At 38.5% G+C, this 26,844-nt stretch overlaps 3 protein-coding genes across 4 annotated transcripts; 2 read left to right on the top strand and 1 right to left on the bottom strand.

Moving 5' to 3' along the window:
- The first annotated feature begins 508 nt into the window (after nt 1-508).
- LOC147856142 (protein TPX2-like) lies at nt 509-7,133 on the top strand. The gene is made up of 23 exons (XM_087329768.1): nt 509-861; nt 1,385-1,467; nt 1,563-1,618; nt 1,716-1,780; nt 1,893-2,088; nt 2,183-2,264; nt 2,448-2,573; nt 2,648-2,746; nt 2,832-2,929; nt 3,049-3,127; nt 3,224-3,286; nt 3,364-3,450; nt 3,536-3,636; nt 3,719-3,797; nt 3,942-4,007; nt 4,099-4,167; nt 4,260-4,334; nt 4,410-4,529; nt 4,763-4,929; nt 5,644-5,752; nt 6,003-6,062; nt 6,215-6,309; nt 6,530-7,133. Exons 1-23 carry the CDS (start codon nt 660-662, stop codon nt 6,660-6,662), a joined length of 2,310 nt encoding a protein of 769 aa, XP_087185894.1. The 5' UTR covers nt 509-659; the 3' UTR covers nt 6,663-7,133.
- Nucleotides 7,134-8,706: 1,573 nt separating this feature from the next.
- LOC147856143 (cytochrome P450 734A1-like) lies at nt 8,707-17,960 on the top strand. Of its 2 annotated transcripts, none has more exons than XM_087329417.1 (4): nt 8,707-8,899; nt 15,795-16,073; nt 16,175-16,419; nt 17,125-17,960. In XM_087329417.1, exons 1-4 carry the CDS (start codon nt 8,759-8,761, stop codon nt 17,903-17,905), a joined length of 1,446 nt encoding a protein of 481 aa, XP_087185543.1. In that variant the 5' UTR covers nt 8,707-8,758; the 3' UTR covers nt 17,906-17,960. The 2 variants fall into 2 exon arrangements, with proteins under 2 accessions (XP_087185543.1, XP_087185544.1); XM_087329418.1 differs by having other exon boundaries at nt 8,730-8,899; nt 15,943-16,073.
- Nucleotides 17,961-23,553: 5,593 nt separating this feature from the next.
- Nucleotides 23,554-26,349, bottom strand: LOC147856144 (glycerol-3-phosphate acyltransferase RAM2-like). Its single transcript, XM_087329565.1, has 2 exons — nt 25,475-26,349; nt 23,554-24,696 (listed from the first exon to the last, which is right to left on the bottom strand). Exons 1-2 carry the CDS (start codon nt 26,183-26,185, stop codon nt 23,728-23,730), a joined length of 1,680 nt encoding a protein of 559 aa, XP_087185691.1. The 5' UTR covers nt 26,186-26,349; the 3' UTR covers nt 23,554-23,727.
- Between the last annotated feature and the right edge of the window lie 495 nt (nt 26,350-26,844).

Genomic DNA, 26,844 nt, shown 5'->3' on the forward strand with positions numbered 1-26,844 from the left:
GGGGGGGCGGGCGGACAGGTGTGAAACGGGGGGAGATGGACGGACGGACAAGTGTGAAACGACAAATCGGGGGCCCTTGTAGAAATGCGAGAAAATTGGACCGTTGAGAAAGGCGAAAATGAACAAAAGAACAACCGAGGCGCCCCAAAAATGAAGAAAAGACATAATAATATATATTACATACATAACACACACACACACACACACACACACAAACACAAAACCAAAGAAAAGAATTACAAAAAAGCTGATTAAACCCAAACTAATTAAGCGACTTCTTCTTCTTCTTCTTCTTCATCGTCTGTAAACAGCCACAACGTTATCTGTTCTGCTTTCCCTGTCTAATAATTCCTTCGAAGAAACTCAGGCCTCCGCCATAGCTCTCTCTCTCTCTCTGAATAGCTCCACAGCTTCTCTCTCTCTCTCTCTCTCTCTCTCTCTCTCTCTCTATCCCTGTCTCCGAACCTTTCTTTACACTCACCTCTCAATCTTTTCTTCTTCTTCTTCTTCTTCTTCTTCTTCTTCTTGTGAGCCTTTCTTTCCTCTAGTCTTTCTGCTCCATGTTCGACTTCCCCATCTCCATCTCCATCTCCATCTCCATCGCCTTCCCCTTCTCTACCTTTATGTGCATTCTCCCTTCTTAACCACGCGCAGGTTCAATGACGCCTCCTCCTCCTCCTCCTCCTCCTCCTCCTCCCTCTCAACCTCTTCATTCTTCTTCTTCTTCCTATTCCTTCAAATTTGACCCTGACTTCGAGTTCTCCGCACCTCAGTTTTATGACTTCACCATCACCGAGACTCTCTCTCAGGTTCATGAAGCTGAACGATGGTTCCAAACCTCTGGTAGCCATAGCGCATCACGTAAGTCGTCTCTCTATTCTCTCCTTCCTCCGGATTTTGTTTATTATATAATTCATTCTGCATGGAATCTACGTTTCGATGGCTGTAAAGGAAGCACTACCCCAGCTTTAAGAGATTTTTTGACACAAAAAGCTTTTGTACTGTATTGCATTTAGCAAATGGAAACTCAGAGAATGGGAATTTGCAGCTTTGAGGATCATATCACAGGCCGTTTCCCCTTTTTCACGATTATATGAAAATGCAGGATCTTGACTGCCTTGAACGGACTCGAAAATAGAAATACATATTCTATCCCAAATTTCAGTTTTCGAAAATAGAGATACATATTTTATCCCAAGTTTTAGTTCTCTTGAAAGAACTGATCTCCACTTACAAGCTATGAGGATTCATTCTTTCTTTGATTTGATAAAACAAAATGTAGACCTTTTGTTTTATGTTAAATAGGATCTGAATTGCAAATGAAGTTTTTTTGGTGATCTTAAAATAATTTATTGTAATCAGAATTGTATTTTGTCACTGGCAGCATTTTCTATTCGGTCAAGGGGCATTATGATCACGCCTGGTGGAAAAAATGGTGAATATATTGAAGAAGACAATGATGACGAGGTAGTAAATATTAATGAGATAATGGAATAACAAATTCGAATTCTATATGTACATCATGAAGATTTCTCATATGAATGATTGTTCCTGTATCGCAGATGGATACCTCTACCTCCCCCAGGGACTGCACTCAAAACCTGTTTGATGGTCATGTGTAAGATCGATTCCTGTTCCCATTTACCTTTGTCAAATGTAGGATATCTATTTTGATTTCAGTTTTACATGCCTAAAAGCAGTTTAAAATTGAACAGGTTCTCTATGAACAATGTACCGGAGGTAACATATTATCAGAATGACATCACTGGCATGCCTCTCAGTAAGATTTGTGCTATTTCTCAATTCATATGTATCATCTATATATCCGATTTTACAACAAACTGTTCTTTTTATTCAGTTTCTTTCAGCCAATTAACGTCTGTTTTCTGCAGTAAGTGCATCCGACGATCTTGTGGATGTGGATCTACAGACTCCTGCAAAGCAGTGTCTGGACAAGGGAATATCTGCCTGTCATGTACCGATATCATTTTCTCCTGGAAGTCTTCCAGGTAAACGTATTCATGCAGAAATTTCGAAGAAGATTCCACAAACAGAGAAGGCAATCCCAACCAAGAGCTACCTCACAAGGTTAGTTGAACCAAGGATATTTGTTGCCATCGGTGTCCTCATTTGCATTGAGAGTTAGATGGGTTCGTTCATTGATGCCAAATGTTCTGTACAGGAAGCCACAAACAGAGAAACCTGTCAGACATGGTGTGCAACCAGTGAAAAAGCAAAAATTGGAGGGTGGACGGCTTAGACAGGTAAGAAGTGTTTCCAACCCTGTTACATCATGGAGAGGTATTTGATTGGTTTGCTTACCATTAGAGCACAGACCTAACATTAATAAATGAGTGCATAGATGGGTATGTGAAAACTAGTATTACCACTAGGATACAGCCCAGAGAGAGAAAAAGAGAGACAGAGAAATTTGCTTATCAATACAGATCATGAACGTGAAGGATGAAAAACAGACAGCAAGAACACCCTCAAATTTAACAGTTCCACGTAGCTTCAATTTTTCAACAGAAAGACGGCTAGCTAAGGGAGCAGGAGTTTCTTCTGTCCCAAAGGTGCAACCTTTTTTAAGTAGTTTCTAAGTATGCATATGAGAATGATCGACATTAATCACTTCTATCCAATGCAGGTAACCAGACCTAGATCTCCGTTTGTCTCTATGGCAGAAAAAGTTCAGAGATTTGAGATGAAAACACGAGAATGCTTCCAAAATATAAACCTCAGTCGTGTAAGCAAACACACTCTAGAATATATTGAAGTGAGTAATATTTGGTTAATTGTGTGGAATTTTAATGATCTTGTCTCCATCATAGGATGATGGAAGTTGCCTTACACAAGAGAGGCCAAGAATGAAGCTTACAAAGCCCAAAGAACCTGATTTTGAAACTTCTCAAAGGGCTAGACCAGCTAGGTATTTAGCACGTCATTATAATGCCCTTGTTCCAAGATAGCTTAACCATAGTATACTTAAAATTTTCAAGCAATTGTTTTATTTATTTTGCATACTGTCGTTCTTTTCTCTTAATCAAGGGTGAAGAGCACAGCAGAATTAGAAGCTGAGATGCTTGCCAAGATGCCAAAGTTTAAAGCACGTCCGTTGAACAAGAAGGTGAATATATGCTATGATTAGTCATTATACTTGTTGTACGTATAGCTTCTCATGGCTGGATATATGAATCCCTGTTCTAATGAGGAATACTATTAGATTTTGGAAGCTCCAGCTTTACCTGCATTACCTAAGACAAAGCCAGCACTACCAGAGTTTCAGGTAACGTGAGAAATGAATAACAACTGATGAGAGTGATAACATAATATCGACAGCTGATTTGTCTCTATTTCATGCAGGTATTCCACCTTAGAACTATGGAGCGTGCACTTCAGCATTGTGGAGGAGCTTCGGTCGCATCTGTTTCCTCAACAGATTCTTCTATGGTGAGATGCAGGCTCCTTGAAGACCAGTCTGTTGATTGGGTAACCAGTCCTCTGAAAGAGATTGCTTGTGTTGTTGCATTGCCAGTTTGATGAGTTAAAACAATGCCGTAAGTCTGTTCATGATGGAGGTATCGCCGATGCCAGGGAACCTCATTTAGCAACAGCCGCTCGTGCTCGCCCTCCAAAGTAATTATATTCTTCCATTCATTTGATGTTCCTCAAATGTTTTCACAGATCCTCTTTTCAAATTTTCCTTTTTTCTTTGTAGAGTCAAAAGTTCAGAGGAGAGAGAGCAAGAAGAATTGGCAAAGATTCCAAAATTCAAGGCTCGACCCTTTGACAAGAAGGTGCTGATAATGTATATTCAAATTGTTTTCTATATATTTTCATGGAAATCATCGGGGAAGGAGCACTACTTTACTAGTAAGAAAAATATGAAAATAACTCACCTTACCTTGAAATATGAAAACTAATTCGCCTTACCTTGACAGATATTTTTTAGCCGAGGTGATATGGGAATTCTCAGGAATTCTAAACGTCAAGTGACCATGCCAGTGGTAGGTACTTGTGGGCAAGGTATTACAGCATGGATACCAACAGCAACTTTCAGATTCATTGGCAGATTTTTTTGTTCTTTGTTGTAAACAGGAGTTCCACTTTGCGACAGAAGAGCGCTTCCAAAGTCAATCAGAAATTCCCCTAGATTTATTCAATAAGGTGCTTTAATTGACTTATTATTTCTTATTGGAACGATGATGTGTTTTCTGTTTTCTTAAAGTACAATTAATTGTTTGGTTTTCCTTGGCTAGCTCTCTCTTAACCCTCAGAGGGAGAATCACTTACCCAGACCAACTAAACCAGAACCGTTTCATCTTCTAACTGAGGTACCTCACTTTTGGTTCCAGGAAATGTAAGAAATATTGCTTCCAAAGGCTAATAATTTCTCGCATGCTTTGTAGGACCGCGGGCACCAAAAGTATGATCGTATGCTTACAGAGATAAAAGAAAATGAACTTAGAGAAAGAGAGCAGAGAATTCCAAAAGCTAAGCCCCTGCCTTGCACCACAGATTATCCTGAGGTAAGAAATGATAGACTGGTAATTTAATTTGATGCCCCATGCATGCGAATATGGCAATGGACAATAAGATGCTGGGAAGGATTGCGTGGATAATCAAGTTTGATTTCATCATAATCCAATGCACCAATTTAAGTGTAGATTGCGAAGTATAGAAAGATGCTAGGAAACATCTCTTCTTGCATCTATTGAATGTGCAAGGGGAGAAGAGCACTTAATAATAAATTTTCTTTCAGGTACCACCCAAGCCTGATCCTAAAGACTGTACGCGACCCAAGCCATTTTGTTTGGAAAGTATCATACGTCATGAGGAAGAGCTGGCAAGGGTAGCTGAAGAAAAACGCCGTCTTGAGAAGGAGGAAGCTGAACGAAGAAAATTTCGTGCTCAACCTGTATCATGTCTGTAAGTATGAAATGCCCTTGAAAATGTATATCTGCTATCTGAGCCGACCCACCCTTGAACATCCATATTTTCTATTTGGGAAATGATGTGATCACTTCCTGCCCCTTTCTCTCTATTTATTGGGAGTTACTGTTAAATCTATTTGCAGCATCACAAACGAAAGCTTATATTTTATCTTGGATTCAATCTTTCTGAAGAGATTTCTTTGAAGGATTTGTGCAGTTGGAAATTGGCATTCACAATTTGACGATTCTTTTGTCCTGTTTGTATGCATAGCTTTGTGATATGGATAATAAAATTTTATATAATGTCTGTATGTAGCTCTAAAATGACCTTTCATCCTCTGAATGCTTGATTGGTGTCCAAGCTCGCCATTTGCACTTCGCATTTTATCCTCTATTCTGCAGTTTACTATGAAGTGAAGACTGACCCTTTATGGGTATACCGGAAATCCAGTCTTCAGAAATTCTCATCAGGAGATAGACTATGTGTAGATAATATGATAATCCTCTATTTCGTAGCTTCCTCAAAAGACTCTAATCTAATGCCTTGAAATAGCTAATGTAGTGATTGTGTGTGACATTTTACAGGTGTTCAGTTTTTTAACACTTTATAGATAATATGATAATCCTCAAACAATAATTATGCTTTTAAATAGTTATACATTATGTGAATAATGTAAGCCCTACGTACTGATTATTGGACGTTTTATAGATGCCCAGTTTTTATTCCTGAGAGGTCAAGGAAACCACTGACAGAAGTTCAGGAGTTTGGATTCAAGGTAGATTCTCGGGCAGTGGAGCGTGCAGATTTTGATAAAAAGGTATATCTATCCTCTAGTAAACATCTTGATAGACTTTCTATTGGATCTCCACTGCATTTGGTTAGTTTTATTTCTGTGGAAGAAATATGAAAAAATCAACACCTTTAGTGTCAGTTGACCTGATGCTGTGTGTGCTTTTATTAATTTGGTGAAAAGACCTGAAATAAAATGTATTCAATGAGGAATCTAGATAAAATAGTATGGTCAATGAATTAAAGAGTATTAAAGTGAATGGTGACTGCTGGTGTAGGTGGCTGAGAAGCAAAACAGTTACAAAAGATTCAGAGAGGAATCTGAAGCTGCACGGAAGGTATGTCTAACTAAGAACTAAGAACCTTCATAGCATATTGACTGGAAAAGTAGTTAGTATGTATGATGATTATAGGTATCAACCAGAAAGATATGCCTTGATTGAAGAACAGGAATTAGTATTACAATTGATTTTCTTATCTTATTTTTCAGGCAGAGGAGGAGAGGCTTATAAAGTACATGAGGAGGACGATGGTTCCACATGCTCGACCTGTACCTGCATTTGACAAACCCTTTGTTCCTAAAAGGTGAAAGTTTGATTGTCTGCAAATGAGTGAATTCATTGAGAATATGTATGTGTGTTTGTATACATATAAAGGGCTCAGTTTTTTGATTCCATTGAGAAGGATGAGCTAGATTAGGGAAATTTCCATCTATTCACGTAGATATATGTATATATATGTGCAAATGGGCCATTTCTCAATTTCATATTACAAAGATGGGCTGATTGTTATATATAAACTGTAGGTGTCCGAAAGGACCAACTAGACCTTGCTCCCCAAAGTTGCAAGTATCACAAAGAAAGGAACGCAGGAATTCGCTCACATTTCGAAGGCAGTCAATGAAATTCAGCATCCAGAAGCGAGTGCAAATGAGATGATGATGACCTCTCCATGTTCTAAACCCCAAACCTTGAATCTCTTTCTTGTATACTACTACTAGAATCAAATGGTTCTTGTAAAATCAGTTTCTCACAACACCCTTTCGCTATTATAGGGGTGATATATACAGAGTTCTTCCATTCCATGTTGTGTTGATGTGCAAAAACAAAAGACAAAAAGGCCACCCAAAAGCAAGCTCTTCCAGCTTTCTTTAGGTCACAAGTTTATAGATTCCACCACCCATCATTTGCCCCTTCTCAGGGCACCCTACTCAAATCTTTCAATGCTTTGTCCATTTCTTGTTCTTTGATTCATTCTACCATTGGGTGTTATGATCCCGTTAAAGATTTTCTTTGAGCCTCCTTTTCTTTACAACTTTTGAGTAAAGATTTTATTTGTACACTTTAAATTAGAAGAGGAAGTGAAAGAACCATCAAATCAAAAAATAATAGAAGTTTTTTTTGTCTTTGTATTTTAGTTTTAAAGGTTCCGACATTTATCGTGGCTTGAAAAATTATGGCAAAGTCCCGAGAATTTCCTTTGTATATAAAGGTCTTTGGGACTAATCCCAAGGTGGGTGAAAGAGGGAGGGTTTTCTTTGTATATGAGAACTTTTGGTACTTGTGAAAGACATTTCTAAGGTACACACGAATAATAGGATCGCGCAGACTATTATATTTCTAAATTGTTTTGTCTGTCAAATAATTCAAGGACATGCATCATTTAATGCTTGAAAAGTTCTCTCTCAAAGGTACGGTAGTGCACACCAATAGTACCTGTCATTATAGATGTGGATACTCTTGGTGGAGAACAAGGTAAAGCAATGCAAGAGACACACATGACTCAACTCCCAAGAGAGAACAATGAGACTAGAAGATATATGAAAGGAACGGATACTTTGGAGATAATAACAATTTAGTTACTACAACATGATGACAAAGGTATGAATCATAGAGTGAGTTGAACAAGTTTCATGGACAATCAAATAAAAAAATAGGGAAACGGAATTGTTAGTTATTTTATTTTATTTTTTCACAAAAAAGAATAATGACACCAGATGTCATAGCTCATAATAAAATCACTAGTTTTGAGTAACATTGAACTCATACAAATGGTTATTGACTAACTTTATATGTAGCGTTTATTAATTTGATCACAAGATTATGGTATGGACTCTAAAACTAAAGATAAGATCATGTTGCCATCATAGATGTGCGTGTTAAGGAGTCTGATGAGATGAGGCCTATCTTATGAAGGAAATTTGCAAAGCTTGGAGTCTGGACCATCCATAATGCAAGTAGAGTTTTCAATGTACAAATTAACTCTCACTTGCCCATTTTCTATCTTTCAATCACACTTCCATTTGCATACAATTTTTTTTAGGTTGTGGATTTGTTGGACATGAAGTTCAAATATAATAACCATTCCACATGGTGTTAATTGCTCAACGCTGCAAGCATTTGTTATGAGTGATGGAAGAACATAGAGTATCAACGTTTTTGAGAATGTTAATGAAGCAACATGTTGATAAGCCCCACCCCACGTTAGCTCTTTGAGATTGTGGTTTTTGTACATGTAATCCAGTAAAGGAGAATCAAAATAAGGACATCTTTTGCTTTTTCACGAGCAACCCGACCACTTCATTGGAATAACACCACGAGTTCTAATTGATCGTTCCACCATACTTCTCCTCCCCTTGGGGATATATATTGATTGGTCTCGCACCCATTAAAGTTTCCGAGGAGCTAGGAAGTTGAAGGTAGGTTCGTTCCTCTAGGAGCTAAGGTGAATCCATAAGCTTAACGACTTGACCAAGGCGTGTCTGTGTCTACCTTTCCGAGAGGGGTTGTGGCACTAGCGAAGCCGAAGTTTGATCTACATAAATCTCGGCTCGGAGAACAAAATCCAAAAAGCTTATAGGGATGGGTTTGGTTGTGATAGATAGATAGATAGATAGATAGATAGATTTTTACTCATGGTGGGGTACCATGTCTCCCCATGGGCGATAGACAGAGAACACCCACCGAAGAGAAATGTATGTTGTTTGTTCCATTAAGGTTTCTCTGGAACGCCTTAAAAATCATCAGAATCAATTATGAGGATCCTTGGATGGGTTATGGCCTTCAATGAGACAATCATGAACTGGATTGGATTAGCTTGGATTTGGACGCCATGGCACCTCAGTCAATCTTGCAGAGAACAGCATATCTCTGGTTTCAACGTTCTTGGGATCCAAGTAAAATTTATACTCTCCCTTCGCACCTTCCCTTCATCATGCTTTTGATATTTGTATGTGTGTTTCCAATTCCTTTCATTTGCTTGGCATCATGAATAAACACAAATGATTGTTTGCATCATGACATAATTCCTTTCGTTTCAATCCTTCTAGGAATGAATATGAATCCAATTAAAAATGAGTTAAAAATAGAAAATCTCTTTTGTAAACTTAAGTTGTATTTTATATTTGGATTCAAGTAAATGCAAAACAGACCTAATGTGAATAAGTCTACTTGTTGAAGCTTAAGGTGTATTTGGATTGGACGATCCAAAGTTAATGCCAAAAGAAAAGCTGTGCTAGGCCAAGTGCTCATTTAGGCCATGTGATACCACATGACATGATCCCATTAGGGTAGCCAGAAAGAAGGATTGTGGATTTTTTCTACCTCTGAATGCAGAAAAAAAACCTTCCTAGGTGTGGAAAAAGATGATGGTCTCATTTTTTGTTTTGTTTTGACATTTAAGTGTCCTTGGATGGGCAGAAACATGACAGAGGAGACCCAATGTGTCATGTTTTAATTGGTTTGCTATGTAGAGAGAGGAGAGATAGATAGATAGATAGATAGATAGATAGAGAGAGAGAGAGAGAGAGAGAGAGAGAGAGAGAGAGAGAGAGAGAGAAATTTTATAATCATCATTGGAGTGTAGTGACAAAATATAACATTTTCACGTAATACATGTGAAAGTGTGTATCGACTCTCAATTTTGAACCTTAGCAATGATTGTTGCAATTGAGTAGGAGTAAGGGGGCTAAAGAAAGTTATCATTGGTCTTAGTTGATGAACTTGTTTGGTTGTATTCTTGTCCTCCAACAACTTCTCCCTATATTTCATGAATTAAAGAGACAATGGTATCTCCTTTCATAGTGGTCCAAAGCCTTGGTTAAAGAGACAATTGTATCTCCCTCTTATTTCATGAGAGATAGATAGATAGATTTTATTATCATCTAAAAGCTCAAATATAACCTATGTAACCAAAAATATAACATTTTCACATAGTACATGTAAAAGTGAGTAGCGACTCTTGATGTTCAAGAACTATATTAATAACTGTTGCAATCGAGAGTGCACAGTATGATTGTGAGAGAAATTCGTGCAAGGATTGGGTTTGGTTGAAGATGTGTGCAAAACATAGTCGCTTATGATCAAAGATAGTGTGATACTCAGACTCTTGAACTTGCTTAGAGTAAAGTGTGCATAGTCAATTAATCTCATCAGTTGTGCCCCAATAACTTGTCTCACGTTGTAGTGAGTGGGAGCTAAGTCACATGGAAGCAATGGTTTAGATAATAAGCAATCTGATGGGTTCTATCCTGTATTGATGTGTGCAGTTTGCCCGTTTGGCGAAGAACATGGTTTTGTAGTTAAGCAACATATGTAGTATAATGTGTGAACCTCTATGTTTTCCCCATGTTATGATACATTGGCGTTACAAAAAGGCCTTATTCACAGAGGAATCTATTAATGTATCATGAAGCAAGTGTGTTGCATCCCTTCATCCAAACCATTTTTCCATATTATGCATACAATTGGAACACTTTTTTTTATGTGTCTTTTGGTTTTGCTTACTTCCCATGAGAGTCTTGGAAACCTTAGGCATGTATTTCGCAACCCTTTCCGTTAACAATATCTCAAAGGAGAGAGAGAGAGAGAGGAATGCGTATAGGAAGTGATCCAGACAATATGTGGAAAGCAAACTCAAATGTGGTAAAATGCAGCCTTGTATCAAAGTGTCACACCTCGATGTGCACAATTGATCACGAAACATTGTCAATGAGTCACTTATGCGCCAATGCCATGTCTCACATTGAAGAGAATGTGAGCTAAGTCATTGTGAAACAATGGTACAAATGGTGGACAAAGGGATGAGCTCTAGCATGATTGAAGACTGAGGTTTCCATTTTGAGAAGAAGATGGTTTTGTTGTTTGGTGCATCAAGCATAATATAATGTGTGAGATGTGAACCTCCACATCTTTCTCAAGCTATGATACATTGAAATTGGAAAACATCATTCATTGAAGAATCTATTAATACATCATGAAGCAAATGGGATGCATCCCATTTTGCAAACCATTTGTTCATATCTTGCACCATTTTGGGACTTAAACTTTTCATTTTCCTCTTCGGAATCTTTTTACTTGCTTCCCATGTGATCCTAGGAGGTTGATTTGAGGATTTTTTTTGAGCCTTAAGAATGTACTTAATAACCCGTTCTATGGCAATGATCTCAAGAAGTAGAAGCATGTATGGAATTTGGGGCTTGGCTTGAAGAACCTTCATAAGGAAGTGCCTTTGAACAATTTCAAACTCTTTTCAAGTAGCACTCTACACTTCAACCCATTAGAGAAGGACTACTGGTGTCAAAGAGCATCATGGCATTCCTTATCAAACCACCTTGGCTACAGTTATTGGTACAATTGCAAAGCGTGCATGCTTAACCAAAAAACATTTCCTTATGCTTGAGAAAATGACTTTCATGAAAGCTTTCCGTTTGCATTCTAATGCCACACCATTTTGAAATATTCTCTTTTGTTGAAGTCTATGCACAAATACAATTGTCTTGTAACTTCATATACTTGAATCCTATGATCTGATACAGTCTAGTCCAAGAAAAAATCTATGAATGTGATCCAAGATACCTTCTAAGAATAACATATGGCCAATCATTACGCCATTTCCATTATGTTTTCTACAGGATATTTTTCATGGATGAAAGGATTTTGTATTTGTCCTCTTGCATTCTTGAGATATGTGCCATGAAAGATTAATCTGCATCATGTTGCAAAATTCTTGTGTGAGGATTCATGTCACCAAAGCCAATAACCGCTCCCTTGTCTTTGAAGTAAGCAATGTCATCTTCGAGATTGACAAAAGGTTGATCTCTATCTAAAGAAGCATAGAAATGAAAATAGTGAGGGATTCAACTAAAAAAGTTTATTTGGTCTAATTATTTTAAGCCATATGTGGCACTTATGCTCATCATCTTTAGCAATGGAGACAAAATCATTTTATCCCCTCTTAATCAAACATGCCACCTCGCTTTTCCTCTTTGTTTTCTTGGATTTTTTGCCCATATCAATGAGCATACGTTATATTTGTGTAAATCTTGAATCCTTTGAATATCACGCTTCCAAGTTTCAAGAAGAAGTAAAATATCTGACTCATTGGTTAGCTCATCTATGATACTGCCCACATTCCATGGGTATCCATTGCAACACCAAAAATGCATTTGTTTTAGGAACTTCTCTTGTGTATCTTTCTGTTTTATAATATAAACTTACCTTTTTGTTTCTTTTCATATGATTTGCAACAAGCATTTTATCTAAGAGGGTATGATCTTTACATTGAAAGCATTGTCTACCTTTGAGGTAGATCCAAGTATTTTCAAAGAATGATCCTTCTCTTTGTTTTGCAAACCATTGTGCATACAATAGGTCTTTCTCTTGAGGGAGAGGCGCCTTGTTTCCCAACTCTATGTGGCCCATAAACATTCACTCTTGACATGCCATAGTCTGCATTAAAAACTCTCCAATGGCATTTCCAAGCGATATAATTGTTTCCATATTCTCTTTTAAGACCTCATGAGTAACAACATTCTTGGATTGTTGCTCTCCTTTCAATTTTTGGGATTCTTTTCTTGTGCCATAACATGCATAATAGGGGGATCAAAAACAACATTATTACCATTGCATATATCAGTCCATGACTTCATTGTGCATATATTCTTCATTTCACTCACATACGCTTCATGGTGTCCATTTTTTTGTCTTTAAATATCATACTCACATTCAATCTTGATTAAGCTTTCATTTACCTCCACATGAACTTACATTGCTTAACTTTATCCTTAAGTTGTGTAGGTTGCATTTCAAACTATTTTTTGACATTCTCGTTCTCAACAACAAGAACCTTTAATTTCCATTCTCCATCATGAGCGACTACAATGCTTTACCTTGCTTGTTAGTATCTAGGAATAAAATCAATGATTCATAATCATGGCTTCTATTGTTGGTGGTGGTGTTGCATTGAGATCAAGAATCTTATCGGAATTTATCACCCCCTTATCAGCCATGTCAAAACCAAACTCTATAAGAAGTGCAGTTAGGAAAATTTGTATACTTTTCTTGTCCGAAATTTCCTCTTTTCTTATTATGCCATAGAGCTTGTAGGGAGATTTGATTCAAGCTATAGATTCTATTAATCTGAGTTTGTATGATGATTTATGGTTGAAATAGTGAGACAATAGAAAGATAGATAGATTTTTATTGACTTCGGAGTTAGAATATGACTTATGATGAAAAATACAGCATTTCATGTAATACATGTGAAAGTGAGTAGCAACTTCTGATGTTCAAGATCTTTACTAATGCATGTCGCTATTGAGAGTGCACACTGTGATTGTGAGAAATTTTTGCAACATTGGGTTTGGTTGAAAATATATGGAAAGGATAGTTGAATGTGATCAAACGTAGAGCATCGTATCAATGATACTCAGACTCCCAAACGTTTTTAGGGAAAAACATGCACAATCGACAACTCTCATCACTTGCGCCCCAACATCCAATCTCACATTGTAGTGAGTGTGATCTAGTGATATGAAAGCAATGGTTTGGATGGCAGACAACGGGATGGGCACTAGCATTAGTTGATGTTTGGGAAGAGAGAGAGAGAGAGAGAGAGAGAGAGAGAGAGAGAGAGATATTAACGTCTTCTAAGGCCAAAATTGGCCCATGAGACAATTGGTTTACAACAAAATGAGTATTTATCTAGTCATCATAACTAAAATAAAATAAAGTAAAAATAGAACTTAAGCTAAAAGAGTTCTAGTAGTGTACAAAATGTGGTATACTCGATAAAGGAAGTGACTTTACACTAAGCCTAATTTTTTTTCCACCCAAGCCTCTTGAAAAGAAGTGAGAGGTCGAAGGGTTTTGGTATGTAGAGAGTGCCCTAGCCATGGCTTCTAGGTGGTGTAGCTCACGTTCCCTTATTTTCACTATTGCTTCTACACCCCGCCGAGTTGCTTTGAAACCTGGCACCCGAGGACGTCTGGTTCTTCTTTGGTTTTCTGCCTCATCAAGGGAAAGGCCGAGTGGTGCAGGTGTGTCGACATTCGTTGTCTCCCCCTGTTCCCGAAAAACTTCATTTGTTACATGTTGGTGAACATTAGCAACATTATTGTCAACATTTTGTAACGTATTCTCTCTGTGTTGTTTTAGCTCTAGAATGTATTTGCCTAATTTCTTTATATCTAGAGTATCTAATAGTTTGGGGAGGGTTGGAGAGGAACCAAGTATATCTTGGTATTTTGCCCTTATCTCGGCGTAGGTTGGACACTTGCATGTAAAGTGATACTCATCCTTTATCTCTATGTGGCATAACCTACATATCCTTTCCTCCCTCTGGACTCCATTAGTATGACCATTCTCAATCTCAAGTTGGTGAGATGATATTCTAAGTTGTCCAATGGCAACACGTAGTGCATGTGGTAAGAATACATCTAGATATTTTGGCCGTGTGATAAAACCTAACTTAGAGAGGTGCATGAAGTGTTCCTTATAGTACAACATTTTAGATGGGAGTGGTTCTAATGGGGTGATCCATTTATACGGAGTGTAAATTTGCCATATTTCTTGGCGTATTACTTTATTGTGGTCCTCATGAGAGATTAAAATATTATCAATCGTGTGGTTGTACCTAAGGGGAGGTAGGTTATTAATGTCTAGACCATTCGCAAGAAGCCAACTCACCATCATGCCATACCATGAGTTAGTATAGCCGGACTCATACAGTGATCGAGAGTCCTTAAAGGCTTGATGAGATATTCTATCATGTGGTTGGCTATGTATCTTGTGAATAAAGACTACAAGTTGTAAAAGTGCCTCTACTAACATTGGGGGTAATGTGAAGTCAGCCCTAATAATGTCATGTGGTACTGTCGATTTGTTTCGGAGTTGGCGTGATAACATCATCACCAATAGTCTCTCTAATTGCGTCTACATGAAAGATGGTAATCCTGGAGCCCAAACCGTTGATGCATACATGAGGGAGGGGGTCACTAATGAGTCAAATAGCCACCCTTTAGTCCGTGGTCATTAATGAGAGAGAGAGAGAGAGAGAGAGAGATTATATTATATTATCGTCTTCGGAGGTCAAATATGACCTATGAGACCAAAAATATTACATTTCACATGATACGTGTGAAAGTGAGTAATGACTCTCGATGTTCAAGAACTTTACCAATGAATGTTGCAATCGAGAGTGCACATTGTGGTTGTGAGAGAAATTCGTGCAAGGATTGGGCTTGGTCGAAGATGTGTGAAAAGCATGGTTGAATATGATCAAAGGAAGAGCATTGTATCAAAGTGTGATACCTAGACTCTCGAACTTGTTTAGGGCTAAGTGTGCATAGCCGACCATTCTCATCACTTGGGCCCCAACACCCTGTCTCACATCGCAATGCATGTGAGCTAAGTCGCATGGAAGCAATGGTTTGAATGGCAGAGAGAGAGAGAGAGAGAGAGAGAGAGAGAGACTTCCAATAGAGGCCAAAATTAGTCTATGAGTCAAATCGTGCCATATTAAAACAAAAATAAATCCTCTACATTTCCTACAGCTCCATGATCATTATCTTAATGCATCTGTTGGAATGATTTTTGAGATGGTTTACAAGCATGAAGTGCATAGCTAATATGTATGAGAGTGAGGAGAGATATAGCTGAAAAAAACTGAACAACGAAGAGAGAGATGAGCAAGAGTACACAATTTGCTACCAGCATTGTAATCAATCATTGCTCTTTGTAATCACGTGAAGATAAAATTTGAGAATTATTTTGTACTATGGTTATTTTCAGGCATCGCGATTGGCTGAAGAATTGAAGTTTAACATACTTAATAACATTAAAAAGTATGGAGAAACATATTATGTTAGATTTGGGAAGTTTGTAAGATTGATAGTGTTCGATCCACTCATGGTCCAACAAATTATTGCTCAAAATGCAGATTGCTATGAGAAACCATCTTTTATTACTGCATTGGATATTCTTGGAGATGGTATTTTCAGTGTAAGTGGCAAAGATTGGATGCCTCAGCGTCAGATATTGGCAAAGTGTTTCATCATGAAAGAGCTCAAGGTTCGAAGGCCACATTCAATTATACGCACAATTATTTTTTCATCCGAAATTCTAAATGTAGATTAGATCATCACAAAATGGATATTGTGTTTTATTGACAGGAATACTTTGGTGATATAAAAAAATGTTCAGAATCTGAGGTCAGGAGTTGGATTGTGCTAGGAACAGAAACAGTTGATATCCACAAAAGGTTTCTAAGTTTGACAGTGAAATTGATTGGCCATATTCTGTTTGATGAACACATTGAAACCGGTCTTGCGTGCTTCATTTATGAAGGATTTGATCGGTATCTTCACAACTGCAGGGATGTTCTTTGTGGTCGTATATTCAACTTCTTTGGATTTAGGTATGGATTAGAAGACACGTATTTTAGTTTGAGCATCTCATGATCATCATTGAAACAAACATTCAGCAGCAAATAGTTGGTATACAATTTAGATGGTGGGCAACAATTATTATCTATGCGTTTACAAGAATCTTTGAAGGCTTTTCAAAAATTTCAGTTTTTCTTCTATATTCAGTATCCATTTTGGAAAAAACCTTTTATGACCATCTTGACTTGCTCAGTTTTTTATCTTGAGAAGTGAATTCTATATGAACTTCTAATACATATGGACTAGTATGCTAGAGAGTTTGTGAAAAATGAGTTGTACAGTGGGGATGACAGAAGCATTTTTTTATTAGTCTTTCAATGCATCCATGTAGCCTTCAGCTACTGATGTTCTGCATGCTCAAGGATTGTCATACTGATGTAACTTGGTTTAGTTTCTTTAAAGATTCTTTGGCTCAATGATGATGCATATTCCTATTTAAGATCAGAATTCCATCTACAAACTTGGTTTTTATGTTCTATCTGTCCATCCTTGTGTCTATATGTTGTAGCTGAACATATTTAAATGAGCTGTCCAAATCGCATTATGCTATCCTTGCGTTTATATGTTGTAGCTGACCATGTTTAAATGAGCTGCCCAAATCACATTATGCTAATTGGATGCAATCTGTTGTATACATGCTTGGTTTGTGTGTGACAAACTACATATTTTATGCACAGGTGGAAGAGCAGGGAAATGCTAAAGGATGAAGTCAGGATCATAGAACTAGTTGAGCAAATGATAACAAGAAGAAAGGAGCAGATGTCATTGAACGCAGAAGTGGAATCTGTGAGGCAAGAGAAAGTTATTGACACGATGATTAATGCAGCAAAGGGCAGGAAGGATTTCAGCGAGAAACAAGTGATAGACAATAGTGTAACACTCCTTTTGGCAGGGCATGAAACGACTGCAAACCTTCTTACATGGACAGTGTATTTGCTCGCCATTCATCCAGAGTGGCAGAAGCAAGCACATGCCGAGGTCGAAGGATTCAGTAACCTGGATTTCAAGGAAGTAAGCCAACTCAAGACAATCAGTATGATTCTTTGGGAATCTTTACGACTTTTCCCGCCACAGCCCATCATTGGCCGTATTTGTGTGCGTGAAAACGTCGTTGGTGGTCTTGTGATTCCGGAGAAGATGGAGATTGTTGCTTCTCTTTTTGCTCTTCATTGCAACAGAGATATATGGGGAGACAATGCTGATGAGTTCCAACCAAAGAGATTTGCAAATGGCATCAATAAGGCATGCAAAAATCCCTTGGCATTCCTGCCCTTTGGCTCGGGCCCAAGAACATGTATTGGGCAGTCTCTGGCATTGTTGGAAGCACGAGTCATCTTATATTTTATGCTCAAGACATACTCATGGGAACTTAGCCCTTCTTATCAGCATTCTCCTGATATTACCTTGACATTACAACCTCGTTTCGGGATGCCCATTATTCTTACAAGAAGGAACTAAGCATGTAAGACAATAGTTTTGTAAATGCAATCTAGAAAAATATGTAAAGCTTAAATTAATGTTTGTTGTATGCCCATGATTCTATTTCAGGAAATGTAAGACAATAGTTTTGTAAATGCAATCTAGAAAAATATGTAAAGCTTAATTAATGTTTGTTGTAAGATGATGTTAGAAGAATGACAATTGAGAAAATTGAGGTTTTTGTGCGGTGTAAGTGATTTTAGACCTAATTTTTTGTGCTTTCATAAAATGTTAACGCATTTTAGTAAGATCCTGCACATGGTAGAGAGAATTTACGAAGGCGCTGGCGAAAACTTAGATGATGTTCTTCTATGAGGGTTTATAGTGGTCTTAAAGCTATCTAATGTCTGTATTTCGATTTATCCAAACGATGACTACAAACCTCTTCTCCCTCATGATGCCCATGACAACACTTATAATCTGTACTTGTACATAATGTAAAATTGGATATGTGAGCGATTGGAATTTTAGATGTCACCGTTACACGAGAGCACGAGTTCTACAAAATGCATAGGAACTAATGAAGATGCATGTCTATATTAATAAAAGAAATTTGAACAAAAAAATCTCACATCTAAAAGATGTTCCAAGAAGATTTGATTTATGAGAAATAGAGGCACAATGACCTCCATGGAGGATGTGATAAGAGATGGTGTGTAGGAGGAAATATGATGTACTTTTATATAGAAATCTTGGAAAATCAAATGCCATTCGGACGAAAAGAAGAGATAATTAGAATCAAGACTATACCACACCATTCAGATCAACTACATATGTCATATGGTATTGACCTAGCGTGTTTAGAATGCTACACATTGTTCAATTGTCAGTGTCCAAAATTTAGACTCGACCTTGTCAAATATCTATCTTTTACCTTGCTTGACTTTATGTTCCTCTACTTTGTGCTTTCATGAATTGTTTTATAATATGCTTGTATGAATTTTACACCTGAAATTGTTGATCCCAACACGTCAAAATGGTTTGTGTGTGCGTGTGCGCATGTGTGTACATGATATATTACTTTGTAACAACTTACATGATACGCATGGGCCAAAACAATAGTATTAGAAATATTATAGGATTATTGACACATCAATCACATCTTCGTAGAGCTAATCGTCTAGAATTCTCAATTCAAATTATTGCAAATGGTTGGGACCTAATCTTAATTACTCTATCAATATGGGCATGTCAAAACAAAGACAACTTGCAAAGAATCTTTTGAATGATTTCAATGTACCCATTGTAAATAGGGTCAAATAAACATGTACTTCTAAGATAAGAAGATGTATGATTTTTGTCAAAGACTTAATAGAAGTTTATCATGATGGACTTTTCTACAAAGTGGAGTGAGTAGAGGATATATGAGAAGGGGATACATTACTTCACATTGTCTTATATGTGTGGTAGGTCATTTGGGCCCCACTAAGGAGAATGGCATATGCTACCTCACATTCTCTTTGATGTGCAATTTGGGCCCCATTGAGGAGAAGGGGATATGTTACCTCATATTCTCTTTGATGTTCCTTGCATTTATGAGAAGGGAATATGTTATCTCTCACATTCTCTTTGATAGGCAATATGTCATTTAGGCCCCACTAAGGAGACTCATTTAGACCAAAACATGCACATGAGTTTGAACGTCATACTATATGTGATGGTCCACCTTTGATCATATTTGACTTTGGTTTCCCACATTATCAACCATAAACCATTCATCTACACATTTTCTCTTCCAATCGTGATGCACTCCTTAATTACAAAACTCGTTACAACAACTCTTCGTTAAGAATCACTTATGAACTTATGACATGTTGGCTCCAAAATCTCTCTCTCTCTCTCCCTCCCTCTCTCTCTCTACACACACACACAGACACACACACACCATGTTTGTGTGTGGGAGAAAGCCTAAGAGACAATTATATATGAAATCAATAAACTCTATTAAGCAAAAATGAGTAAAGATTAAAATAACAAGGAATATACTATAATCAACATTTGATATAAGCAAAAATGGGTGAAAATTAGAATAACAATGAATATACTATTATCTATATAATCCACATTTGATATGAGAGGAGGGGCTAAGACATACATGTAAGTACACATAGAAGTTAGGATCAATCTAGAGGGTGATAGGATATTTAGCTTTATTCAATGCAAAGCCCTCTCATCTTACAAGGTTGGACATTTTTTTCCTTAGGGGTGCCCAAATGGATCCCTTGTTGAGATATCGAACAAAAGGACCCCTTACAAGGGAGTATGGTTAAGCTTGACATCTCAAAAAAATATGCATGCGAGGATCATTAGATAATTATTGAACATGTTTGGAGGATTTCTTAATGTACAATAAAGTTTGTTTACTTGGACTAGTAGTCATATTGAATTGTCTGTCTCAATGACATGATCACATTACATAAAATCTAGCTAGATCATACAACATAACTTAGGAAATAAATATGACTTTATGGTAATGACATCTGATATATTTATCTATTGTGTCCATTTCATAAATTTGTGGCTCCATGAACACATACATGAAAATAATCATTCTCTTGGGGATGGCTTAAAAATCTTTGACCATCATTTATGCTTACATGAAATGCTACATAATCTCTTGTCCCCATGAAACCTATAGAAACATGATAATGTTTGTGAAACATAATAATGATATGTAACATAACTCAAAAAGTATTTAAGATTAATATTAAGTTGAATTTTTTTTGGGCCAACATCTTATGTGTTCAACTGTATTTTCCAAAGCTTATGACATATCATCTTATGGTTATCTCAGCATGAAAGTGCCATAAATGAAAAAAAGTGTATCTTGAGCAAAATTATTCTAAAAGTTAGCACTAGAAGAATCACTAGAAATACCCTAGAGATGTATTGTTATGATTGCACGATAAATATGGGGTAAAATTTTAAGAGCAAGAAAGATAGTAGATGGTCAAAGTTTGGACTAGATGAACTCCAAACCTAGAAGAGAAACTAATGTATATTTTCAGAGCGGTTTGATATAAAAGTTGGTCACTTATAAGAATGCGAACGATGTACTAGAAGGTATGGTTGTTCACAATGTTGTCATTGTAGGGGCAAAGAAGATAATTCAACGACAAGGCTTATCGTGATGCTCAATACTATGGGAGTTCCAATGCTAACATTAGCAAAGAATGGTGAAAAAGGTACGTTTAGAGATCTGCATAGTTAGTGAGGGTAAGTACAAAACAATTACCCAATTTACCTACCTACAATGGCAAGAATCTATGTTGACAAAAGCTATTGTAAAAATTGCTAATAGTAGAATTCAATGTACTTATGGCAAAGTAATATGTTTATGTTGCGAAAATGATGATAATGAATAAGAGAGAGAGTCAGGGATGCTAAAGAGAGTTGCCTTCCAAGATTCAACTAATAGCATACAACAACATGGAAGATCTATTTCATTTTCTCTTTATTTATTTGTACGAAACCGCAATGTGCCTTAATAGAAAATAGAGTTGCTGGTGATGCGCCATTTATTTAACTCGTCAAGTAGTTCGAATCGCGCGCTGATACAAAAACATGGGTACTAGCTTCTCTTATAATGATTATTGGTAAGTCAATCGAATGTACACATTGGTCCAAAATTAACTTTACCAACTTGTGAATATTATAAATGAGAAGGTTCCACACTAAATACAAGAAACATAATTGGCATTCATAAAGGCTGAGACTGTAATTTGCATTCATAAAGAGGAGACAACCAAATGTGAGCATTGAGATGCACTAAAGAATGTGACTAGCTTGGATGTTGAAGGCCAACACCACATGTGACCTACACTTTCACCTCCCAAAGGGTAAGAGACAGATAAACTTTTAAAAAATCGGCAATGGCATTTATTTCTCTTGCCAATCTCTTAAAAGTAAATCAAGTTTTGGTTGTATTAATTAAATTGATAAAAAAAGTATTGATAAGAAAAATAATCATCTCAATGCATTGGGTTGACGAGTTTTGAAGCTTCGTAGTGCAAATGTCTATGGAGTTTTATGAAAGATTGGCCAAAGATGACCAAGGGATGTTCGAGATCTATAATATTTGACTTTGAAGTGTTCATCTCCTTCGAAGCAAATAGTTGTTGACGACGTGCTTTAGATTGCAAAAGACGAATCTTCTGTACAAGGGTTGTGTGGCCTTTCAAAAAGAAACATTCTAGGAGAATACTAATTTCTAGGCAACTCTCGTCTCCTCTTTTGGGGTCTTAGACCTCTAGAAAAACATTCCTTTGGTGGATGACTTGATGGGTTGAGAAAACACATTTTTTAAGCTTTTTGCATTAAGGGCAACTCCCCCACACATGACATAAGAGACAAAGTTCATGGTTAAGCAAATGCACTATGGAACTTGGGTCTCAAAAGAGAAGATTGATAGATAGTGTCGAACCTCATGATATGAGAGGTAGATCAATGTAATAGGACTGTCATAAGGAAATTCATTCTAAACATTACAAAGTGCCTGTCCGAGCCACGTGCCACAAAGAAAGGGTGCTTTGTGACAATAATGTTAAACATATCCAAGCAATGATCTATTTATTACTTTAATCTATTTGAGCCCAAGGGTGGAGATCCAAGACAGAAAGCAATCACTTTAATTGATCTTTCGGGATCGGATTGAGAATAAAAGTTTCTTTAAAATTAACAATAGAAAAGAACAAGTAGCTTACAAATTCCAAGAGAAAATTCATTCTATTTCTTAAAAGCAACAAAATATTCATTATTCCGGCCAAAGTAATCCACTGGGGTTCAGCGGTTCTGTTCTTAGGAAGATTTCCGTGAGCATCGAGCCCCACAAAGGAATGAAAAGATGTGCCCCAAGATTCAATGTTCAAACATTAGTGAGAACATTCAATGCCGTAAGACATGGTGGCCCAAAAGTGAAAAGAGCTTAGAATTTAGAAATGGCAATGCATATATTTACAAGCATTGGGAATTATTATGGATAATCCAGGGTGAGGATGCTTTTGTGACCAAAAAGCCAAGCACTCTCATTATTCAATATTGAATCATCATATACATCCATCAACGCTTTATACATTTTCAAATTTACTAGCGTTGTCTATAGATTCTTTGCATATAATTGCTTGAGAGTAGCTTACAAATCGGAAGTAGGTGTAAAAGTGAGATGCAACTCATCCCAATCGCATTTGTCACATGAGACACCTTGCTCCGACTCGGGGACCTCATAAAAAGAAAAGCATGCAAGGTTACATCACAAAACAATCTCAATTTCATAAGAAAGGCCATCACCTTTTATCGTTGATCCGACTTTACAAACACTTTTGGAGAGCAAGATCGTAAAATATCAGGAGAGAAAAGAGAGTGATGATGATGATGGGGACTTCAATGCGCTCTCTAAAAAGGCCAGGAATGTGAAAATTCATTCTGAGACAGCCTGAGAGAGATGAGGTGATGAAAAATAGGTGACCAAATTTAATATCTTGTGAATCTCGGACCTTGAAGGAAATGGAGATATGTAAATGGAGTAGAGGTTAAAAGTGCAAAAGCATGAATGGGATAGCATACTAAGGGTTGTGAAATGGAGGGGGGGGGGGGGGGGGAAGAACACCGGAACAAGAGATGTGAAAACCTTGATACCCAAAAGCTGGGCGAAGATATGGTGGGTGGGTTGAGAACAAGCATGAAACCCGAAGAGGTTCGAGGGAGAAAACATGTGGGTGGGGATCGGTAATCCGACACTTTTCCACAATGCTTGTATGGGGGATGGGATGGGCGGACAAAAACCATGAAAAAAAACCATATGTTTAGAACGATTTGGACGGCGTGCCATTGGTAGCCGTCAGTTTGATATTGGCTCTTGCCGATGCCATCGTGACTGATGTCCGGGGCGTGAACCGCTTGTCCTTAACAGTACCATCGTTCCCCGCCAACACCATGTACTTGTCCTTACGCGTGAGCTCAGTGCAACAAAACCCTAACGCATCCGCGAGCTGCTTCTGCACGGCCCGGGCGACCTCCACGCTCGTCTTCCCGCCCCCGCCCACCGTCTCCTCCTTGGTGAGCCTCTCCAAGAACAGGATCTCACATTCGGGCTTCGGGTTCATGAGGTAGAAGAAAGAGTCGAGGGCCTTGTAGCCCCTCGCGCTTGTACCGTGGAACATACCCACCTTCAGCTTCATCCCAACCGGGACAATATGCTCCGTGAGCTCGGCAAACAAGGGGCTGAACCTCAAGAGGTACGGCTCCCGGCAGGTTGTACCCTCCGGGCAGACAAACAGATCCTCTTCTTTCTCGAGGAGCTTCGCGATGAGGCGGCGGTCTTCTTCCCGATCCCTGGTCAGAGATGCCGTCTTGATGGGAGACATGAGCTCCGAGACCCAGCTAACGGAGTACGCAAGGGCCCGGACCTTCCTTCGCAGTCCCACACACATATAAGTAGGGTCGAGGAGTGTCCTGTGCGTGCTAACGAAGAGGATCCCTTGCTTGTTTCCTGCGGGAAGGGGCAATGGCGGAGCTCCTTTCACTCTGATGCACATGCCCAGCAGTGCCGCCAATGGCATCCCTACCTCTAATGGGAGACAAAGAACCATGAGGATTCTTATGAAGGCGAGCATCAATCCGAAGGGTGCCCATAGGAACACTGCGAGCGCGGTTAATGGTGTCGGCCTCTTCGCTAACCTTCCATCGTGGAATGTTAATGGCTTCCAATACTGTTCTCGGGGTACTGTGTCTACTGCTGCTGAACTTCCATCTGCATTTACTATATATGCTTCCTGCAGAGATTTATCACAACAAATGAAAATTTACCGCAAAGATGGTCGATTAGCTTGGAAATCGTAAGTTCTCTGCATGAAAATGGAAAGCATCTCTGAAGAATTCAACAGATAACATGAACTCTGAAGAATTCAACAGATAACATGAACTCGGAAGAATCCAACAGATAACATGAACTCTGAAGAATCCAACAGATAACAGGAACTCTGAAGAATTCAACAGATAACAGGAACTCTGAAGAATCTGATGGCTTTACAAAAAGGATTTGCCTTCATCTCGCAAGTATGGAGGAATTTAAGGAACATATAATCATTCTCGGAAATACAGCTGCTGGGCGGTTATGGTTTAAACTATAAATTTGAGGGTCATACAATTACGCGCAGGCTAAATAAAGAATGGCTATGGCATTCCTACTGTGTTCCTCTTGCAAGTATGAAGAAAAAGAGATAATCATTCTCGGAAACACAGAAGCTGCGTGGTTATGGTTTACTCTGAGTTTCACCTCTTATCCGTCACACGCAATTGTTAAGGACGGCCAAATAAAGAATGGCTATGGCATCCTACACACAGAACAGTACTTCGAGCAACGTGGCTATGACGAATATAAATACAGATCATTCTTCCCTCTGCTTCAATATGTATTAGCTATGGAGAATTAAAGATAAGACAGATATACAGTTTTTACTCTGTCGTATGCAGCCTAAGCTCAAGGATGGCCTTTTCTCTTTAGCTATGGTGAATCAAACAAAGGAAAGAACAGTTTTGCGTATGAGTTACCTTACTGAAAGACATGAAAGGATAGTCGGATTCTCTCCCTCCCAGAGCAATGTCCGGTTTTTCATCGCCAAAAAGCTTCTTCACAGCTTTCAACTTCCTCTTCCCCATCAGAACACCTGTCTCTCGCGCAACAAGACCTGAGCAGAAACCATAGCCAGTAACATGAAGCTCAGTCCCTAAAACATCGTCCACACCAAGATGTTCTCTGAGGAAATACTCCACCATAACTCGAGGATACGAAGTGACCACGTATCTCTTGCTGCAAGACATGAAGACTTCGAAGGTCTGGCTATGGAGATCTTCGAGGAAGAACTTTGGTAAGACGGCTTTAGAGACACCTTGGACTTGGGAGAAGGAAAGGCCAGCAGTGGAGATGAAGACGAAGATCTGAAGAGAGAGAGAAGGGTCGCAGAGAGAGAGTAGAAAGAGGAGAGGATAGAGAGCAAGAAGCAAGAAGGCTCGCAGGGGGCTTCCTGCTTCAAGAGAGAGAAGCAAGAAGTAAGGGAAAGGGCTGGAAGACCTCAGAAGGGTTGAATTGAGGCTCGTTATGATCTTCTGCGTAGATCGACCGAAGGTCGAGCAAGAATCAATGGAAGGAAAAGGACGAAATTCGGCCTTCTGTGGCTTCTTCGTTGTCTTCGTGTGCTTTCTGAGTGTAGGTTTGATTTTACCAGGGGATCTGTTACAGTCGCAGTCGAAGGTGGCTGCCATAGCCAGAGCTTGGAGAGGATCAGCCTGTCCTGTGACTGTTTGGTTTTGCAGAGCTAAAGAAGAAGAAGATCGGATAAAGGGGGTGCAAGGTAAGGGTGCTCTGATTGTTATATGAAGAGCGTAAAGGATTTGATTCGAAATTCTGTGTGGAGAGCTTCAAGAAGGTGCCATAGCCATAGCCAGGGAGGGAAGGGGATGCAGGGAGAGACACAGAGATTTATGTTATGTATCTCCAAGAAGAAGAAGAAGAAGAAGAAGAAGAAGAAGAAATAGTAATGGTGATGGTGATGGTGATGGTGATGGTGAGGATTGGTTGGATTCGAACCCAAGACCTATTTGCTAATAGTTTGCCATATTTTACTGATTTGTCCAGATGTCCCCCCATCCTTTGGCCGGCCGGGCCCCGCACCCGCCCATCACGCTTTTGATCGACCACTTTTCGGCCTCTAACCACAACAGATACGACCTTGGCCGTTTGGCAGTGCAGATCCGATCGCGAAAACAACTCTGTTCGATACATCATACATGTTAAGTTAGGTTTTGGGTCAGCGAGGTGGCTGGCTTCTTTTGATCCGATACTGCATGCACCTCCCCGAATCAAATGCAATGGTCGCCTACCTGCCCGCTCCACTTGTCCTTCTTAGGATCGAATCTCCCCG

The sequence above is a fragment of the Azolla caroliniana genome, unplaced genomic scaffold (assembly GCF_043228905.1).
Source record: "Azolla caroliniana isolate FFs.n. ecotype wild unplaced genomic scaffold, voAzoCaro1.0.p SCAF_13, whole genome shotgun sequence".
NCBI lineage: Eukaryota > Viridiplantae > Streptophyta > Polypodiopsida > Salviniales > Salviniaceae > Azolla > Azolla caroliniana.